Here is a 15,374-nt window from a genome sequence, read left to right as displayed (position 1 = left end):
TGCATTACACTGACACAAGCGGGAGGGTGAGCTCAGGAGGGCACGGGTGAGGAATTCCTCCCTGGCACGGGGTGCCCAGAGCAGCTGCGCCTTCCTCTGCAGCGCCCTGGGACCGTGCAGGTGTTGTCCCTTTAAAGCTCCCTCCCAACCCAAACCATTCCGTGGAAAAGCTCATATGGGACCTCAACATCCGAGAACGTGAAACAGCTTTAATTTTATATCTTACTACGTGGTTTTTGACAGACTTCGCTGTAGTGTGGGGTTAACTAAAAGCCAAAACGTAACTCCATGAACGGTTTGCCGGTGGTGAATTTCACTGGCTTTGTTTAAATCAGTATTTGTGGGCTTTTTCAAGGAGTTGTTTGCCATCTAGTGGGTTGTTGGGATTTTGCAGAAAAGCCTCAGGATTTTTTTTTTTTTGTGTGTACCCCCTCCATCACGGGACGGGCAAAAGGGACACAAATAGCAAGAGCCTCTCCAGGAAAGGGAGGGGAAATCAAAGTGAGAATATACGGGCAAGATTTTCCTTACTGATGCAACAACAGCAATATTGAACACACCCAGATATTGCCACTGACAGCCCCGTGAGCCATTTGTAAATAGAATAAATTGGTTATTTGAAATAATTGGTTATTGGTGTCATCCAAAAGCTCTCCATCCCCAGAGCACCAAGAGAAAATTGACATTTCAGTATATAGAAGGTGGGCACTGCCAGGGTGTAGTGGTGTATAAATTTAGTCTGGGGTATCCATACCTCAGAATATTTTCAGTTCCTGTTAGTTAAGGGAATTGCAAAAAGATATAAAATTAATTTTTAAAAATCATGTTGATAAGTAATTTATGAGGGTGTGGGAAGATATTTTTTTCAAGGATTGACAGAAATAGGGATTTCTGCCTTTATCAGCAAAGTTGCCCCACAGTGTACAGTATCATAGAGTAAGGCTTTTCTTTAATATAAATCTCCTTTTAGTCAACATTATTGAGTAATTCTGTCACTCATTTTTGGAACAGATCAGAGTCTGAACTAAGGGATTCTTAAAGACGCTTTAGGCCTTCTCTAGTTTCTGAAAAGACTCAATGTAATTTTCTAGTATTTTCCTAAATTATTAAAAACATGGGCTTTGGCAAGGACGTGTAATAATAATGCTCAGGAGTGTCTGCAAAGCCTTTTCCAAAGTCCAGGTGAGAGAAACCCTCTGTAATAAATTACTGAGCAGTCTCTTTTACAGGGCCCTGCACCCACCAGGAGGCAGCACTTTGCTGCAAAACAGCCCCAAACTTCGTCACTTCTGTGTGCGACCTCAGGTAAATCTCAATTTTGAGGCGAATTAAACTGGAAAAAGTCAAAATAACACCCGCGCTCTGGTGCCTGTGTGCAGCAGCCGTGGCAGAGCCGGGAGCGGCTCCTGAGTTCTGACCCTCCCCAGGCAGGGAAGGGCTCAGCCCCTCCAGGGGAGGGTGGCAGCTCTGGGGTCCTTCAGAAGGGAAATTCCACATTTCTCCCGCAGGAGTTGCAAATGGGACTGTGCTAGTACAGGGTGATGTCAGGTTCAAAATGTGTTCATTCTGATTTTGTGGCCCTTTTGTGCCTGCAGGTATTGCCAGGAGAGCTGAAGAAAGACTCCTGACCCCGTTGTGCAGCAGAACAAGACTTGTGGTGATTCTACCCTCAAACCATGCCAGAAGTCTGTTCTGGTATCACAGAGGAACCCAGAAGGGATCAGCAAAATTCAACTGCTCCCTTAAAGCCCATTTGCACACATCTTTATCAAGACATAAGTCCCAATTTACCACAATGACCATTTTTACTGCACTGGAGCTGAATAGAAAAGCTGGATGGCTCAGCCAGCTGCAAGCACCAGAACCCCAGCCATGCATGGAGCAGTTCTGGCTCTCCCATGCCCACACCACACCAAAATAACCAATTTGGGATTTCAGGCAGGTGGATTTCACAGGCTGGGCTCCCCCAAATTATTGATTGCCCCTCTCCTCTATGTCTGGAGCAGAGCAGGGCTGTCCCTAAAGCTCTTGGCTCCTTTGGGTAACACCAAAGCCCAGGTGCTGGACACTCACCTGCTTCCCTTGGCACACAGGGAGGTGGGACCAGCTGGGACCTCCTGAACCCCAAACCATCTGGATATGAGCAGACATCCTGCTCCTGGAACTCTTCTCAAGGAATCCAGGACCACACCATGGCTTTCTCCAGGTCACCTCCCAGCTTCCAGCACATCCAGGAGCTTCATGGGTCACAACCAAGCGTGTTGTTCTTTTAGGTGGACTTTTCCCACTCCACATTTTTGGCCTGTGAGCCAAAAATCTCCCCCCCAGCAGCCCTGAGCCACAATCTCCTCTTTCCATCAGCAGATCCTGCTCACCCTCTCCATGCCCACACCATTTATCCCTCTGCCACTTGCACATTACTGCCCAAACGCCTGCAGCTGGACCTCTGTCAGCACGGGGAGCCAGGCACTCTGCTCTCTTTGCCCACCTTTCCAGGAGCTCAGGAAACCTCGTGTGCTCCATGAGTGATGGGGATGTTCTGGGCAGCTCTGGCACAGTCCAGCTGAGAGCTCTGCAGGGCTGTTTGTCCCAGGCCACATTGTGGGATGCAGCCATGGCCGAGGGAGTGAGAGCTGAGTAACCTCACACTTCAGCCCAAATAAAGGAAAGATGTCTCCATCACAGGCCTGTCAGGGTTTAGGCTGCCCAAACAATCTGTGAGTGTTTAACAAGCTGCTGAAAACCACTGGTGGACAAAAGGCATTTCTGGCATTTTTGGATTTCCTGTCAAGCTGTGCTCCCTAACCCAAAATGTAATGATCAAAACAAGATGCACCTCTCTGGACTTCTGCAGTGACCAGGCCTGGTGGGAACTGTGGCTGTAAAACATCAGCAGCAGCCCCAAGGTGTTGGTGGACACTGTGCTTCCATGGTTTCCCTGGTGCTGGCGTGGTCCTGCTCCCTGGGCAGAGGGACACAGAGGGACTTCATGGAAGCAGCAGCTGTCCCTGGAAGTGTCCCAGGCTGGGCTGGAGGGGCTTGGGGCACCCTGGGACAGTGCAAGGTGTGGGATGGGGTGGGACCAGGTGGTCTTTAAGGTCCCCTCCAACCCAAACCGTTCTGGGATTCTGTGACTCTGTGAGCTGAGGCACAGTCACAGACAGCTGCAAAAACAGACTCTGCTGTTGCCTAAACACCACCTGCACCGGAGCAAAGGCTCCTCACACTCGAGTCCTTCAAAGCACAAACAACGCCCTGGTCACGAATGTTTTCCCCTGGGCTGGAGGCCCCGCACGCAGCCAGGCTGGGCCCTCTGGGCTGGCTCTGCCCTGGGACACGTGGCCTCCTGCTGCTGTGCACCCCAAGGAAAGCTGCTCCCACCTCAGGCAGCCCTGCAGCCTTTGCTGGGAGCTGACGCAGAGTTATCCTTTACAAACTCCTACAAACAAAACCCTCTCTCACACATCTTTTCCACAAAGTGCTGCCAGTGAAAACCAGGGGTTTTTGCTCCTAACCCGGAGGCATTGGCGTGGCTTCTGTCATCCTGGATTTTCAGTGACCTTTACCCACGCTCTGGGTGGTGCAGCCACATCCAAGGAAGTGGCTGAGCAATGCCCAGGGTGGCCGTGGTGCCACTGAGCCCAAGGAGCCACCTGCTGTGGCACTGCCAGCAGAGGCATGGCCTGCTTGGGGACCGGTGTCCCCATCCGTCCCCTCCAGGACACACAGCCACCAAGGTCCACGCTGACTTTCCTGCTCAGGAGGAGCTGGAAGGGAAGGGCAGGGGCAGAGATCAGGAGGCAAATCTTGGCTCTCAAACAATAGCTATTGTGTAAATGTATTTTTACGTCTGTCCTAAAAAAACCCAAGTGATTTCGGTGTGTCCTAAAAGTTGCAGTTCGTTAAATGCCAGGATTTTTGTGGAATCGTAAAAGGGTTTGTGTTGGAAGGGACCCAAAGACCATCTTGTTCCACAGGCAGGGCCATCTTTCTCTATGCCAGATTTGTGCAAGCCCCATTGAACACTTCCAGGGCTGGGGAGTGGATATCCAGAGAAGATGGACACAGCATTTATATTACAGTGTCTGCACCTGTAGAAGTAAATAAATCTAAATCTGTTGATGTCCTGAGACAGTATGAGAGCTGTCAGGGCTGCCTGGGGGATGCCCTGGAGGGGCAGGGACTGGGATCACTGGGGTGGGACAGAGACCCTGGCCTGGGGCACTGGGCTCCCTGGTGGGGCCAGCCAGGGACATCCATGTCCAGGGACATCCATGTCCAGGGACATCCATCCAACCCCAGCACAAACTGATTTGAGAGCTCCAGGTCATTTCAGTGAAGCAGTCAAATGAATCAAGTCTGATTTTGCTTCTTTCTTCGCCTAATTAGACAATGGGGAGATTTATGGAATAACTGAGCCAACTCAATGTAGCTGTAATTTGACATCTAATAAATCAATGTCCTGCTCCTTCACAGGTGCAATATCAACCCTTCCTAACTGCTGCAGGCATGTCTCTTGTTTCTGTGGAAAAAAACCCCAATCAAACCCCATTTCTTGTTTGCTCCTGCCCCTGGAGCACAGAAGCTGCAGGAATTCTGTCATTGCCTCCCAACAGCAGAGGTGACCTTGCTGGGTGCTCCCATCCCCTGATCCCATGGGACGGGCTCAGTGCAGGCTGCTGCAGGCACAGCTGCCTCCTGATGCTGCTAAGAGTTTGGGAAGCAGCTTTTCACACCAAAATACTCCTGGCTGCCCAGTGGGTGCCAAGGTCTGTCTGTGGGGAGGGAGGGATTGTGTTCCTGCAGCTGGCTGAGCCTGGGGAGGGCAGGGAGCTGCAAAGGAACCACCAGGACACGCGGAGATCCAAGGAAAATCCTGGCCCTATTAGAGTTAACGGGAGTTTTGCATTTGACCTCAGCAAGGTCAGGGATTTTACCCAAGGAACATTAGTCAGCAGCAGCAGGATGAATTAGAGGAGTTGTCAACAAGAAACAGGCAAGGTTGGTCCCACGGGTGGCTGAGCTCGGAATTGGAATGGCTGGAAAAATAATGTGCAGCTTATTCCATTTATCCCTGTGCTGTGTGCAGCACCTCAGCATTCCTCCCTGCTCTGCTCCAGCCCATCAGACACGCTGGGGAACGCTGGGTTTGGGATGGAGGGGAACTGTGGGGTAACATTTCCTTGGGAAGCTTCCCGGAGCCGGGCTCAGCTGTCCCAAAGCAGCCCCGGGCAGGCCGTGCTCAGCCCACGTTCCCATTCCCATGGAATCCCATCCAGCCTGAGTCCCACTGGCTGCAGGGTCCAGCCCAGGGATCCCTGGGCATTGTGTGCATTGCAGGCAGCTGGAAGCCAGTGCTGCTCCCTCCCTGCCAGGGGAAGCTGCTCCCGTGCTGTCCCCTGCACGAGGGGAGGTGACAGAACCCAAGGTGGGAGCCAGCCCTCCCCTGCCAGAGCCCTGGGATCATTCCCAGCTGAGCCCAGCGGGGTTTGGGTGTTCCTGAGGCCACACCCTCACCCAGACTCACATCCCTGAAGGATGCACGGGATGGGGCACAGGAGCCACGGGGGACATCAGCTCTTCAGGAAAACATGGATTATTGTCCTTGCAGAAACCTGCTCGTGGAAGTGGGAGCCAACATTTGGCAGGATTTGTTTCCTAGAGAAGCAAAGCTGATCTGTGAAACTTGGAGGGTTTGGAAATTGCTCACGTTCAGGAATGAGCAGGGCCAGATTTTGGGTTGGTTTAGGTTAAACCCTAAAGCTGGGCCTGTGCCCCCAGGACGTGGGAGGGACTGGGGGTGCTGCTTTGGACTGGGAGCTCTCTTCCATGGCAGAGTCCTGGAGCTGTGGGCTCTGAAGAGCTTGTTTGCATCCAGCCCTTTTTCCAGGATGTGCCCAGGGAGCCTCAGTGAGCTCTCAATGCTGTCATTGCCAAGGACCAGGATGGGTCCTGCAAGGGTGAGCAAAGCAGCAGAGAAAATACTGCACAGTCAGAGCTACCAACGTGTTCCTGGTGGATATTTAAATCCAAAATGTTTTGGATACTTAAATCCAAAGTGGTTCAGATATTTAAATCCAAAATGTTTTGGATATTTAAATCCAAAGTGGTTCGGATATTTAAATCCAAATGTGGGGTATACTTAAATCCAAAAGGTTTTGGATATTTAAATCCAAACTGTTCTGATACACATTTGAAAATGAACCAACAAAAGCTATTTATACATTTGCTTGAGAAGTTCCCTGCTCTCATTCTTCACTGCATTGATGCTCTCTGTGTTTCTCCTTTTAGGAGGGTGACTGCAAGAGGCTGCCAGCTGAATTTCTGTTTTATTTTCCGCCAAGTTTTAATTGAAGTCAGGAGAAGTGTGGCTGGGCTCCCTATTTTAGGGAGTTATTTCCTGGCACGGCACCCAGGGTGCCTCTGACTCCAGAGCATCCCATATTGCTCCCATCAGGCTGGGGACAGGCCTGGGGACAGCAGGTGACACAGAGCTCTGTTGGTGACACCGTGACATCAGTGACATCATTCAGAGGTGGCAGGCTGGGCCTTGGCTCCCAGGGTAGCAAACACAGAGTATTTGGTGGGTAAAAACTGGTTTTGATGGCCAGCTCACCGTTATCTGTGAACTCAGGGTGAATTGCAGGATGTGATTCTGGGACTCAAGGCAATAAATTCCAAGTTCTCACCTGTGAATTTACTTCATTCCCCACAGACCCAGTGGTTTGTCCTGAGGGCAAGGTGAGGACTTGCTGGTCCAGGTGTTGAAGATCAAATGGATGAAATCTCCTTTCCTCATCTCCCAGGCCTCCTGTGGAAATCTCCCATTGTGTGTCCATCCTCAGCCTTGCCCTGCTGCTCTTCCATATCTTCTGTGACTAAATTTGGCTTTAACAAGGTTCTTCTGATCACTCTGCCACATTCCAGGATCTGACACCCATCCCCATGTTTTAGTTGATACAAAGATTTTCAGGAATCTGAACATTTCACGTCTTTCCCAAGAGCTTTGGGAAGTCTGGAGCCAGTTTTGAGTTCTTTGGTTTTACTCCCCACCCTGCACTCCCTGTGCTGAGCCCACCTGTGGCTTCACCATCTCCCTGCAAGTCCCCTGAAGCACCACTGTCCCCTGGGGCCACCATAATGGGAAGTGATTAAAACTATGGGGAAAAGGCCAAGCAGGGGAAGGCAGAGTGAGACAGCCCAGGAGGAGAAAGCAAACAGCCTTTTCAGCTCAGCCTGGTTTCCCTGTCCCTGGCAGTTCCTTGCTCCAAGGTGCAGGGTTCCTCCCCAGAGGTTTGAGGGCGTTTGGGTGGATCAGGCTGAGAACCCCTCTGTGCAGCTGCCAGGGCAGCAGAGCTCAGGCACCCCCGTGCTGCCAGCAATTAATTTATCCTCATTCTAATTGGGGTGAGTGCTCCTTCCCAAACGCTGGCACCTCACCTGTCAGGATAACAAGCAGCAGAGCTCTGGAGCCAGGGAGACAACGCCAGGAACACTCAGTGCTTGTGAGGGACCAGCTCCAAGGACAAACATTTGCATTTCGTGGGACAGCATTCCCAGCTTTGAGCCAGAACCCTGGGCAGCAGCCCCACCAAGGGAGCAGAACCCAACACCCTGGCAGAGCCCTCAGGCCCTGCTCCCTCCACTCCCTTTGCAGCCTCAGGCCATCCTCCTCCTCCTCCTCCTCACACACTGCACAGCCAGACTGGGTAAGGCCAGCACCATCCCTGCTCCAGCCCTGCAGCCACTGAGTGTGGAAGGTACAGGAAAAAAACAAACAGGTTTTTCCTCATTTTTCCACATTTCTGCCAACGTTTTTTTTTGCCAAAGATACATTTTTCTAGCTTGGAAAATTTCAAATTTTATTTCTACTCAGCCTTGAATGATCTCTGAGCTCATTTCATCACCTGCAGGCTTCTCAGTTGTTTTTTTTTTTGCCTACCTTTTTTCCTTTCAGTCTCTTCTACAGCACTTCCTCCACTTGGGAATCATTTGAAAGTAACAAAGAAAATCAAACAAACTGGGGGTTTTCCAGATTTGCAGAAATTTTGAAAAGTTACAGAATAGAGAAGAGAATTAAAAAAAAAAAAAAGGAAAATATAAAAATTACATTCAGTTACAAAGTAGAGCAGCAAAAGCAGGAAAAAGAGGGAAAATCAAACCAGTTAAATATTTAAAATTATTCTCCAGTCATACAAAATCTTTCAAATTTCCCAATTTAAACCTGAAAGCAGCAGCAGCACAGACACATAAAAACAATAAAAAGATAAAGTCCACCGGGATTAAATAAGGAAAATTAACTTTTTACATCGAGTTGATTGAGGAAAGCAGAAAGTCCTCACTGCTGGCATTCTCTTGGCAGTGTCCCACAGGCCCTGGGGTGGCCTCATGGCCGTCCTGTGGTGCCACTCGGGCAGGGTTTGGTGGCCCCGGGGTCACAGGTAGGGATTGGCCCCGGGGTCACAGGTAGGTGGTGGCCCAGGGGTCACAGGTAGGTGGTGGCCCCAGGGTGGTGGCCCAGGGTCACAGGTAGGTGGTGGCCCCAGGGTGGTGGCCCCAGGGTACAGGTAGGGATTGGCCCCAGGGTGGTGGCCCAGGGTCACAGGTAGGTGGTGGCCCCAGGGTGATGGCCCAGGGTCACAGGTAGGTGGTGGCCCCAGGGTGATGGCCCAGGGTCACAGGTAGGTGGTGGCCCCAGGGTGGTGGCCCAGGGTCACAGGTAGGTGATGGCCCCAGGGTCACAGGTAGGTGGTGGCCCCAGGGTCACAGGTAGGGATTGGCCCCAGGGTGGTGGCCCAGGGTCACAGGTAGGTGGTGGCCCCAGGGTGGTGGCCCCAGGGTCACAGGTAGGTGGTGGCCCAGGGTCACAGGTAGGTGGTGGCCCAGGGTCACAGGTAGGTGGTGGCCCCAGGGTGGTGGCCCAGGGTCACAGGTAGGTGGTGGCCTCGCGGCTGTGGCGCTGGCGGGCCTGGGCCACGGCCACGTTGAGGCACTGCAGCCACTGCTCAGCGTTCTTCTCGTCCTTGGCCTTGAGCACGTAGCTCCTGCTGTCCGTGAAGATCTCGAAGGCACGGGGCAGGCTCCGGTCCCGCCGCTTCTTGGGCAGCACCTTCACGCTCTGCACCTTGCTCAGCTCGATGGGACACTCGTCAGGGTCGTCCTTCTGCAGCACAGGGGCAGGGCAGGGTCACCCGGGGAGGAACCACCCCTCACAAACTGCCCAGGGCTCTTGGCAGCGTCCCAGGCCAGCTTGGACAGGGCTGGGAGCACCTGGGACAGTGGGAGGTGTCCCTGCCGTGGCAGGGGTGGCACTGGGTGGGCTTTAAGGTCCCTTCCAGCCCAAACCACTCTGGGATTCTGTGAACTCGTCCTTCTTTGTGGAGATGTTCCCAGGTGCCACCAGCTGCTGCTGCCACATTGTGTGGCTGCCCTGTCCCTGGAAATGTCCAAGGCCACAGGGCTTGGAGCAGCCTGGGATAGTAGAAGGTGTCCCTGCCATGGCAGGGGGATGGAATGAGATGGTCTTTATGCCCCCTGAAAACTGGGGACTCAGCAGTGACAGCTCCTGGGCACCACTCTGGCTGCCCTTGGTGTCCCTGCCATGCACTTTGTGAGCGGGAAAACCACCATGGGCGAGCAAAGCTGAGGGGTGACAACCTCTGGGAAAACCACCAGGGGTAAAGCTGAGGGGTGACAACCTCTGGAAAAACCAGAAGAGCAAAGCTGAGGGGTGACAACCTCTGGGAAAAGCAGAAGAGCAAAGCTGAGGGGTGACAACCTCTGGAAAAACCAGAACAGCAAAGCTGAGGGGTGACAACCTCTGGGAAAAGCAGAAGAGCAAAGCTGAGGGGTGACAACCTCTGGGAAAAGCAGAAGAGCAAAGCTGAGGGGTGACAACCTCTGGGAAAAGCAGAAGAGCAAAGCTGAGGGGTGAAAGCCCATGGGGAAAGCAGCATGGGCAGGTGTGAGGGCTGCAGGCCCGGGAGCAGGAGCAGGGCAGGGAGCAGGGCAGGGAGCAGGAGCAGGGCAGGGAGCAGGAGCAGGGCAGGGAGCAGGAGCAGGGCAGTGACTCTGTCACTCACGGATTTGCCCCTGCGGAACAGCAGCTGGTTGCCAGCCAGGGTGAAGTAGCGCGTTTTCCACCTCTTGATGAACTTCCAGCGGACCTGCTTCTCCTTCAGCTTGCCCTCCATCAGGGGCTGCCCGTCCTGGTTCACGCCTGGGCAGGGGGAGCACACGGCCAGGGTTAGTCCTGCCCTCCCTGTTGCCAGCCAAAGGCTCTGCCATGCTGCTGGAAGGTCGTGCTGCCTTCCTCATCCTCCCAACGTGCAGCATTCAGCTCTCACTTCACACAGACAGCTCAGCCCTCAGCTGTGTCCTGCTGGGGAGGCTGAGCAGATGGAGCTGACAGCTCACACCCCTCTTCCATCTCCTCTCCTGCTCCCTCAGCCATCCCAAACTCCTCCTCACTGCACCTCCCAGCTGCTCCCCAGCCCTGCAGTGCCCGTTTCTGGCCTTGGGCACTGCCAGGGATCCAGGGGCAGCCACAGCTGCTCTGGGCACCCTGTGCCAGGGCCTGCCCACCCTCCCAGGAGGAATTCCTTCCCAGGATCCCACCTAACCCTGCTCTCTGGCAGTTTAAAGCCCTGATATGTCCTAGGGGTCTCTTTCCTTTCTCCTCTGTCTTTCCATCGATGTCCTGAACACACAGAGGACCAGCCAGACCAGAGGGCAGTGCAAGCACTGCAGTCTGAGCAGGGATGTTTTGGACGGGGTGTTTGCCTTGGAGCCCATCCCAGCATCTGTCAGAGGGGCAGTGATCCCTGGCTGGCTCCTCTCCCAGCCCCCTGTTCCTCCAGCCCCACTTTTCCTTGAAAGCCTTCACTGCCACGGGCAGCTCCTGAGCCCAACGCTGCCCAGGTGCCACCCAAGGGAGTGCCAAAGCCTTTATGGCTTCTGGGCACCCTGCCCCTGTCTGGAAGAGGGCACACCAAGGCCAAGACAAGGCATCAGCTGTAGATAAAGGATGTGTCCTTCCCCCAGCGCTGTTTTCCTTGGCAGCGAGGCTGGCGGGGGGGCTGCAGTGTGGACTCGTGCAATTTCCTCAGGAAAGACCATAAATATTTCTGTCTCTGCAGGCAGGGAGCGCCTGGAAGGAGATGGATGAATGGAAAGGGGGTTGGCAGAGCCTCAGTGCCGGGGGGAGCTGCAGCTGTGAGTGCCACGGCAGGAGGAGGCCGTGCTCTGCTCCACGCAGCCACTGCAGCCCTGGCTCCACAGCCATTCTGGGTGTTCCTGTGCCAGCACCAAACACAGCACCCAGCCTGCCATGGGATACAGGAAGGCAGAGGCTTGCTTTCTCCCCGTGTAAATATTGTCACTGCAAAAGGGGATACATTCCCCAGGAGGCTGGTTTGGGGTTGCAGCCTCTCCCCACCATGCTCTTTAGTGGGACAGAACCACACTTTAGCGTCCCCTGTACTAAAACCTTTGTAATTTTGTTAAATATTGTTCCCTGCCTGGCTCCTGGTTCCACAGGAACATCTTCAATCCCATTCCAGAGCTGTAGAAACATGCTTCAACCAAACTAGGAGGGGTGAAGCACAAAAGGCTCAGGGACCAGATAATAGCGAGATAGTTTGTGGTCAGGAGCACAACATGAGAAGGGAAGTGAATGTGCAATTTTGGCCTAAAGTGAATTTTTATGGCCAAAATCTTTCAAACCCAGGATTTGCTAAGAAATGTTGATGTCTGTGAGGAGCCAGTGGCTTTAGGCAATGCTACCAGAGGACTTCTCCTGTGTATCCACAGAGGAGCCCGGGGGAGTTCTGGAGGCAGCTTCCAAAGTGGCCGTAATGAATCCGATGCCAGCGTGTCTGAGGGGCTGATTAGGAGAGAGAGATTCAAGCAGGATAAGAATAAAGCTCTTTTCCAATGTTTTTCTAAGTCCTTCTGCTTATTTTCCTTGCGGTTGACTTCACAGGATCCCAGAATAGCTCAGCTGGAAGAGAGCCCCAGGGGTCTCTGCTCCAGCCCCAAGCAGGGTCACCCACGGGGTCAGACTGGGCTGCTCATGGATTTATCCACGTGGGACTTGAAAAATATCCACAACATCCCTGGGCAGGCTTGATATCCTCATGGTGGGAAAGCTTTCACTCACAGGGAACAATTCCTGTCCCATATCCCTTCTAAATCTCTCCCCTTTCAGTTTGAAAAGGTCATGAAATATCCAAAGGTCTTGAAACACCTATTTTTTCTTCAATCATCTCAATTTAGACACACTGACTCCAGTTTAACCCTGAGTAGTTCCCGTTGATGTGTCTGTTGGAATTTTCTACTTTCCATCTTGCTTTCTTTGCAGAACTACAAGACATCCAGCTCTAAGTAGTTTGGGTACTGAATAAAAAGTTAAAAACCCTCCAAACTCTTCCAAGATGAACTCGAGACAGACAAAACCCAAAGCCTTAAATCTTGAATTTGATGAAACATAAAATCCTCCACAAGAATTCATGAATGATCTCAGTGATAATAAACCCCTATGAACTTGAAAGAATGGAATGTGTGGCAGATAAATGCAATTAACCTCAGGGAATATGGATCCAGTCTCTTCCATTAATCACCACGTTGGGTTTTGCTGAAAACCTGGAAGGAACACATGGCTGGATGCCACTTTTGCTGATTTCCCAGTGAGGATTAGAGCTGGACTCCTTCATTTCTCTGGATAGCTGGCACTGCAGGAGGGGGATAAATGTATTCCCAAGTCAAGGTGGCGTTGGCTTTCCCAGGGAATTGCAGTTTTCCAGAGGAATTCCCAAACACCCTCAGTTTTTCCCCAATCCCAAATCCTTGCCCATGGCTCCTCTGCAGCCCCCAGGGATCCCTGCCTGTCTTTGTGAGCTTCCAGAGGGGGGCAGGAGCTGGGATTGCCTCAATTCCCTCGCTGCTCTCCGGTGGTTTTGCGGAATGTTTTGTGCAAGAGCTCCTGGAGCCAAACCCCCGGTGCAGGGGGTTGTGCTGGAATGAGGCTCCCAGCAGGCAGCTTGTCCCAACAGGAGGAATCCTGGTGCTTTCCAGCACTCCAGGTGCCTGGTGGCTGTGCTGGAACGCTGTGAGCTGCTGTTCCTCCCCTGAGCCAGGGCAGAGCAGCAGGGGCTGTGGGAATGCTGCTCCTCAGAGCAGGAAAAGCCAATCCAGGGTGACTGAACAGCACTTCTGGAGAGGTGTGGTTGGACAAGACATGCTTTGGCACCAGAAGAATGCATGAGAAGGAGTCAAACTTTCTCCAGTTGTCACTGTGGGTGCATCACCACTTTGCTTCACCTTAACTGGTTCTTTCCACACAGGATCAGCTTCCAGCCCCAAAATGCCTCCCAGCTACAGCCAACAGGAATCACAGAAACATGGAATGGTTTGGGCTGAAAAGGATCTCAAATATCATCTCATCCCAGCCCTGCCATGGCAGGGACACCTTCCACTGCCCCAGTGTCCAGCCTGGCCCTGGGCACTGCCAGGGATCCAGGGGCAGCCCCAGCTGCTCTGGGAATCCCATCCCAAGGCAAGGCCAGGGCTTTAAGGCAGTCTTTGCCCAAGCCTGGAGGATAAATGGCATCTTGTACCACGGCATCCAAAAAATGCAACAAAACCCCAGCAGACAATAATAGAAAAAACAATTTGCCTCTGAATTCCTTCTTCAACAGGAATTCGGTTGCTAAACAGAATTGCTGAGAGGAAGGAGTTGCTTTCTTGCCTCTCAAAAGTATTTCAGATGTCAAAGGCTCTTTCATACTCTGGAATGAAAATAAAAGATGTTTCACAGCCTTTAAATTCCTTACCAGTCCAAGGAGAGCTCCAAATCCTTGCTTGTGTCAGATCCTACAAACCCAGAGAGACCCTGCAGGGTCCCCCACTCTGCCACAGCTCTGCAGCACCAGCACAAAGCTGGAGTTGTCACTCCCTGCAAATTTTCATTCCACTGAGCTCCCTCTTCCACGTTGCCTTCCTCAGCTTTCACATGACCCATTCAGGGAATTTATTTTCTTGGTTTTCTAAAGGCCTTTGGAGCTCAGAAGCAAATCATGATACTCACCATGAGCCTTTCTTACAGAAATTCTTTTAAAGTGAGACAAAGAGAGGAACTGCTGATGAAAAGGACAGTTACAGCCAGGAGAGCAGGAGTGAGGCAGGGCTGGACTGCTTTAAATGTCTTTGGAAATTCAGACCAAAGTTGCTGCATTAAGCTTTGACATTTCAAGCAAGAGTCTCGTTTTCCTCATCGCTCAACATCCCTGACGTGATGGAAACCACACTGAGAGCTCTGTGGAGATGAAGTTTTAACTCAGAGCAGGGTTTCTGTCCTGGTCCTGGAGTCCCAGGGAGCTGGGGCAGGAGAAGATGCTCAAACACCCATGGAGTGAGCAGGGGCAGCACAGTCTGCAGCAGCTGGGCCACTCCTGCAAGACTTCCTAAATATGGGGTTGATGCAGTCTGAAGAGACACTAACTGTTAGAATAAATCTCTGAAACAGCCAATTAGTCAAGCACTTGGCCAAAATAGCCCAAATTCTTGGCCAGGACTGGCCAGACTTTTACAGAGTGGCAGAAAGCATCTGAGAACGAGATTCCTCTGCCTGTCAGGGCACTGACCTGGCACTGCTGCCTGCCAGAGCTTCAAAAGCAGAGCACCAGGAGCTTAGACCTGGGAAAAAGCCTGATTTTCCCCATTTCCCACTCACCCTCTTCTCCAATACAGCTAAAGTGTTATGCCTTTGTAAGACTTAGTCACATCTCCCTGAGGAGATGTGCACTGTGGAGTAAATTGTATTAAAGCAAATAATTCTGAGAGTGAAGAAAGCAGGAACCAGGTGTTGTTTCTGTGCCAATGTGCCCTGACTTGTGGCACCTGGGTGGGCTGCAGGGGAGCTGGGATGTGGTGCAGGAGGTGCAGTCCTGTATCTGGGATGTGGTGCAGGAGGTGCAGTCCTGTGTGTGTCTGGGATGTGGTGCAGGAGATGCAGTCCTGTGTCTGGGATGTGGTGCAGGAGATGCAATCCTGTGTCTGGGATGTGGTGCAGGAGGTGCAGTCCTGTGTGTGTCTGGGATGTGGTGCAGGAGATGCAGTCCTGTGTCTGGGATGTGGTGCAGGAGATGCAATCCTGTGTCTGGGATGTGGTGCAGGAGGTGCAGTCCTGTGTGTGTCTGGGATGTGGTGCAGGAGGTGCAGTCCTGTGTCTGGGATGTGGTGCAGGAGGTGCAATCCTGGGTCTGGGATGTGGTGCAGGAGATGCAGTCCTGTGTGTGTCTGGGATGTGGTGCAGGAGATGCAATCCTGTGTCTGGGATGTGGTGCAGGAGGTGCAGTCCAGTGTCTGGGATGTGG

The 15,374-nt window shown here is 52.4% G+C and overlaps 1 protein-coding gene across 2 annotated transcripts in view; it reads right to left on the bottom strand.

Moving 5' to 3' along the window:
- Positions 1-7,868: 7,868 nt before the first annotated feature.
- The window catches only part of VEPH1 (ventricular zone expressed PH domain containing 1), a 58,675-nt gene continuing 51,169 nt past the window's right edge, over positions 7,869-15,374 (bottom strand). For both annotated transcript variants that reach the window (XM_071438224.1, XM_071438225.1), the window contains 2 exons: positions 10,083-10,219; positions 7,869-9,163 (listed from right to left, as the gene is read on the bottom strand). In XM_071438224.1, the coding sequence (XP_071294325.1) occupies positions 8,927-9,163; positions 10,083-10,219 (374 nt within the window). In that variant the 3' untranslated portion in view covers positions 7,869-8,926. The remainder of the gene's footprint in view (positions 9,164-10,082; positions 10,220-15,374) is intronic.

Source organism: Agelaius tricolor, unplaced genomic scaffold (assembly GCF_023055355.1).
Source record: "Agelaius tricolor isolate 1412-34295 unplaced genomic scaffold, bAgeTri1.0.p SCAF_12, whole genome shotgun sequence".
Lineage (NCBI taxonomy): Eukaryota > Metazoa > Chordata > Aves > Passeriformes > Icteridae > Agelaius > Agelaius tricolor.
Note: the sequence above shows the minus strand (reverse complement) of the source record. Positions and strands in the feature narration are given on the sequence as shown.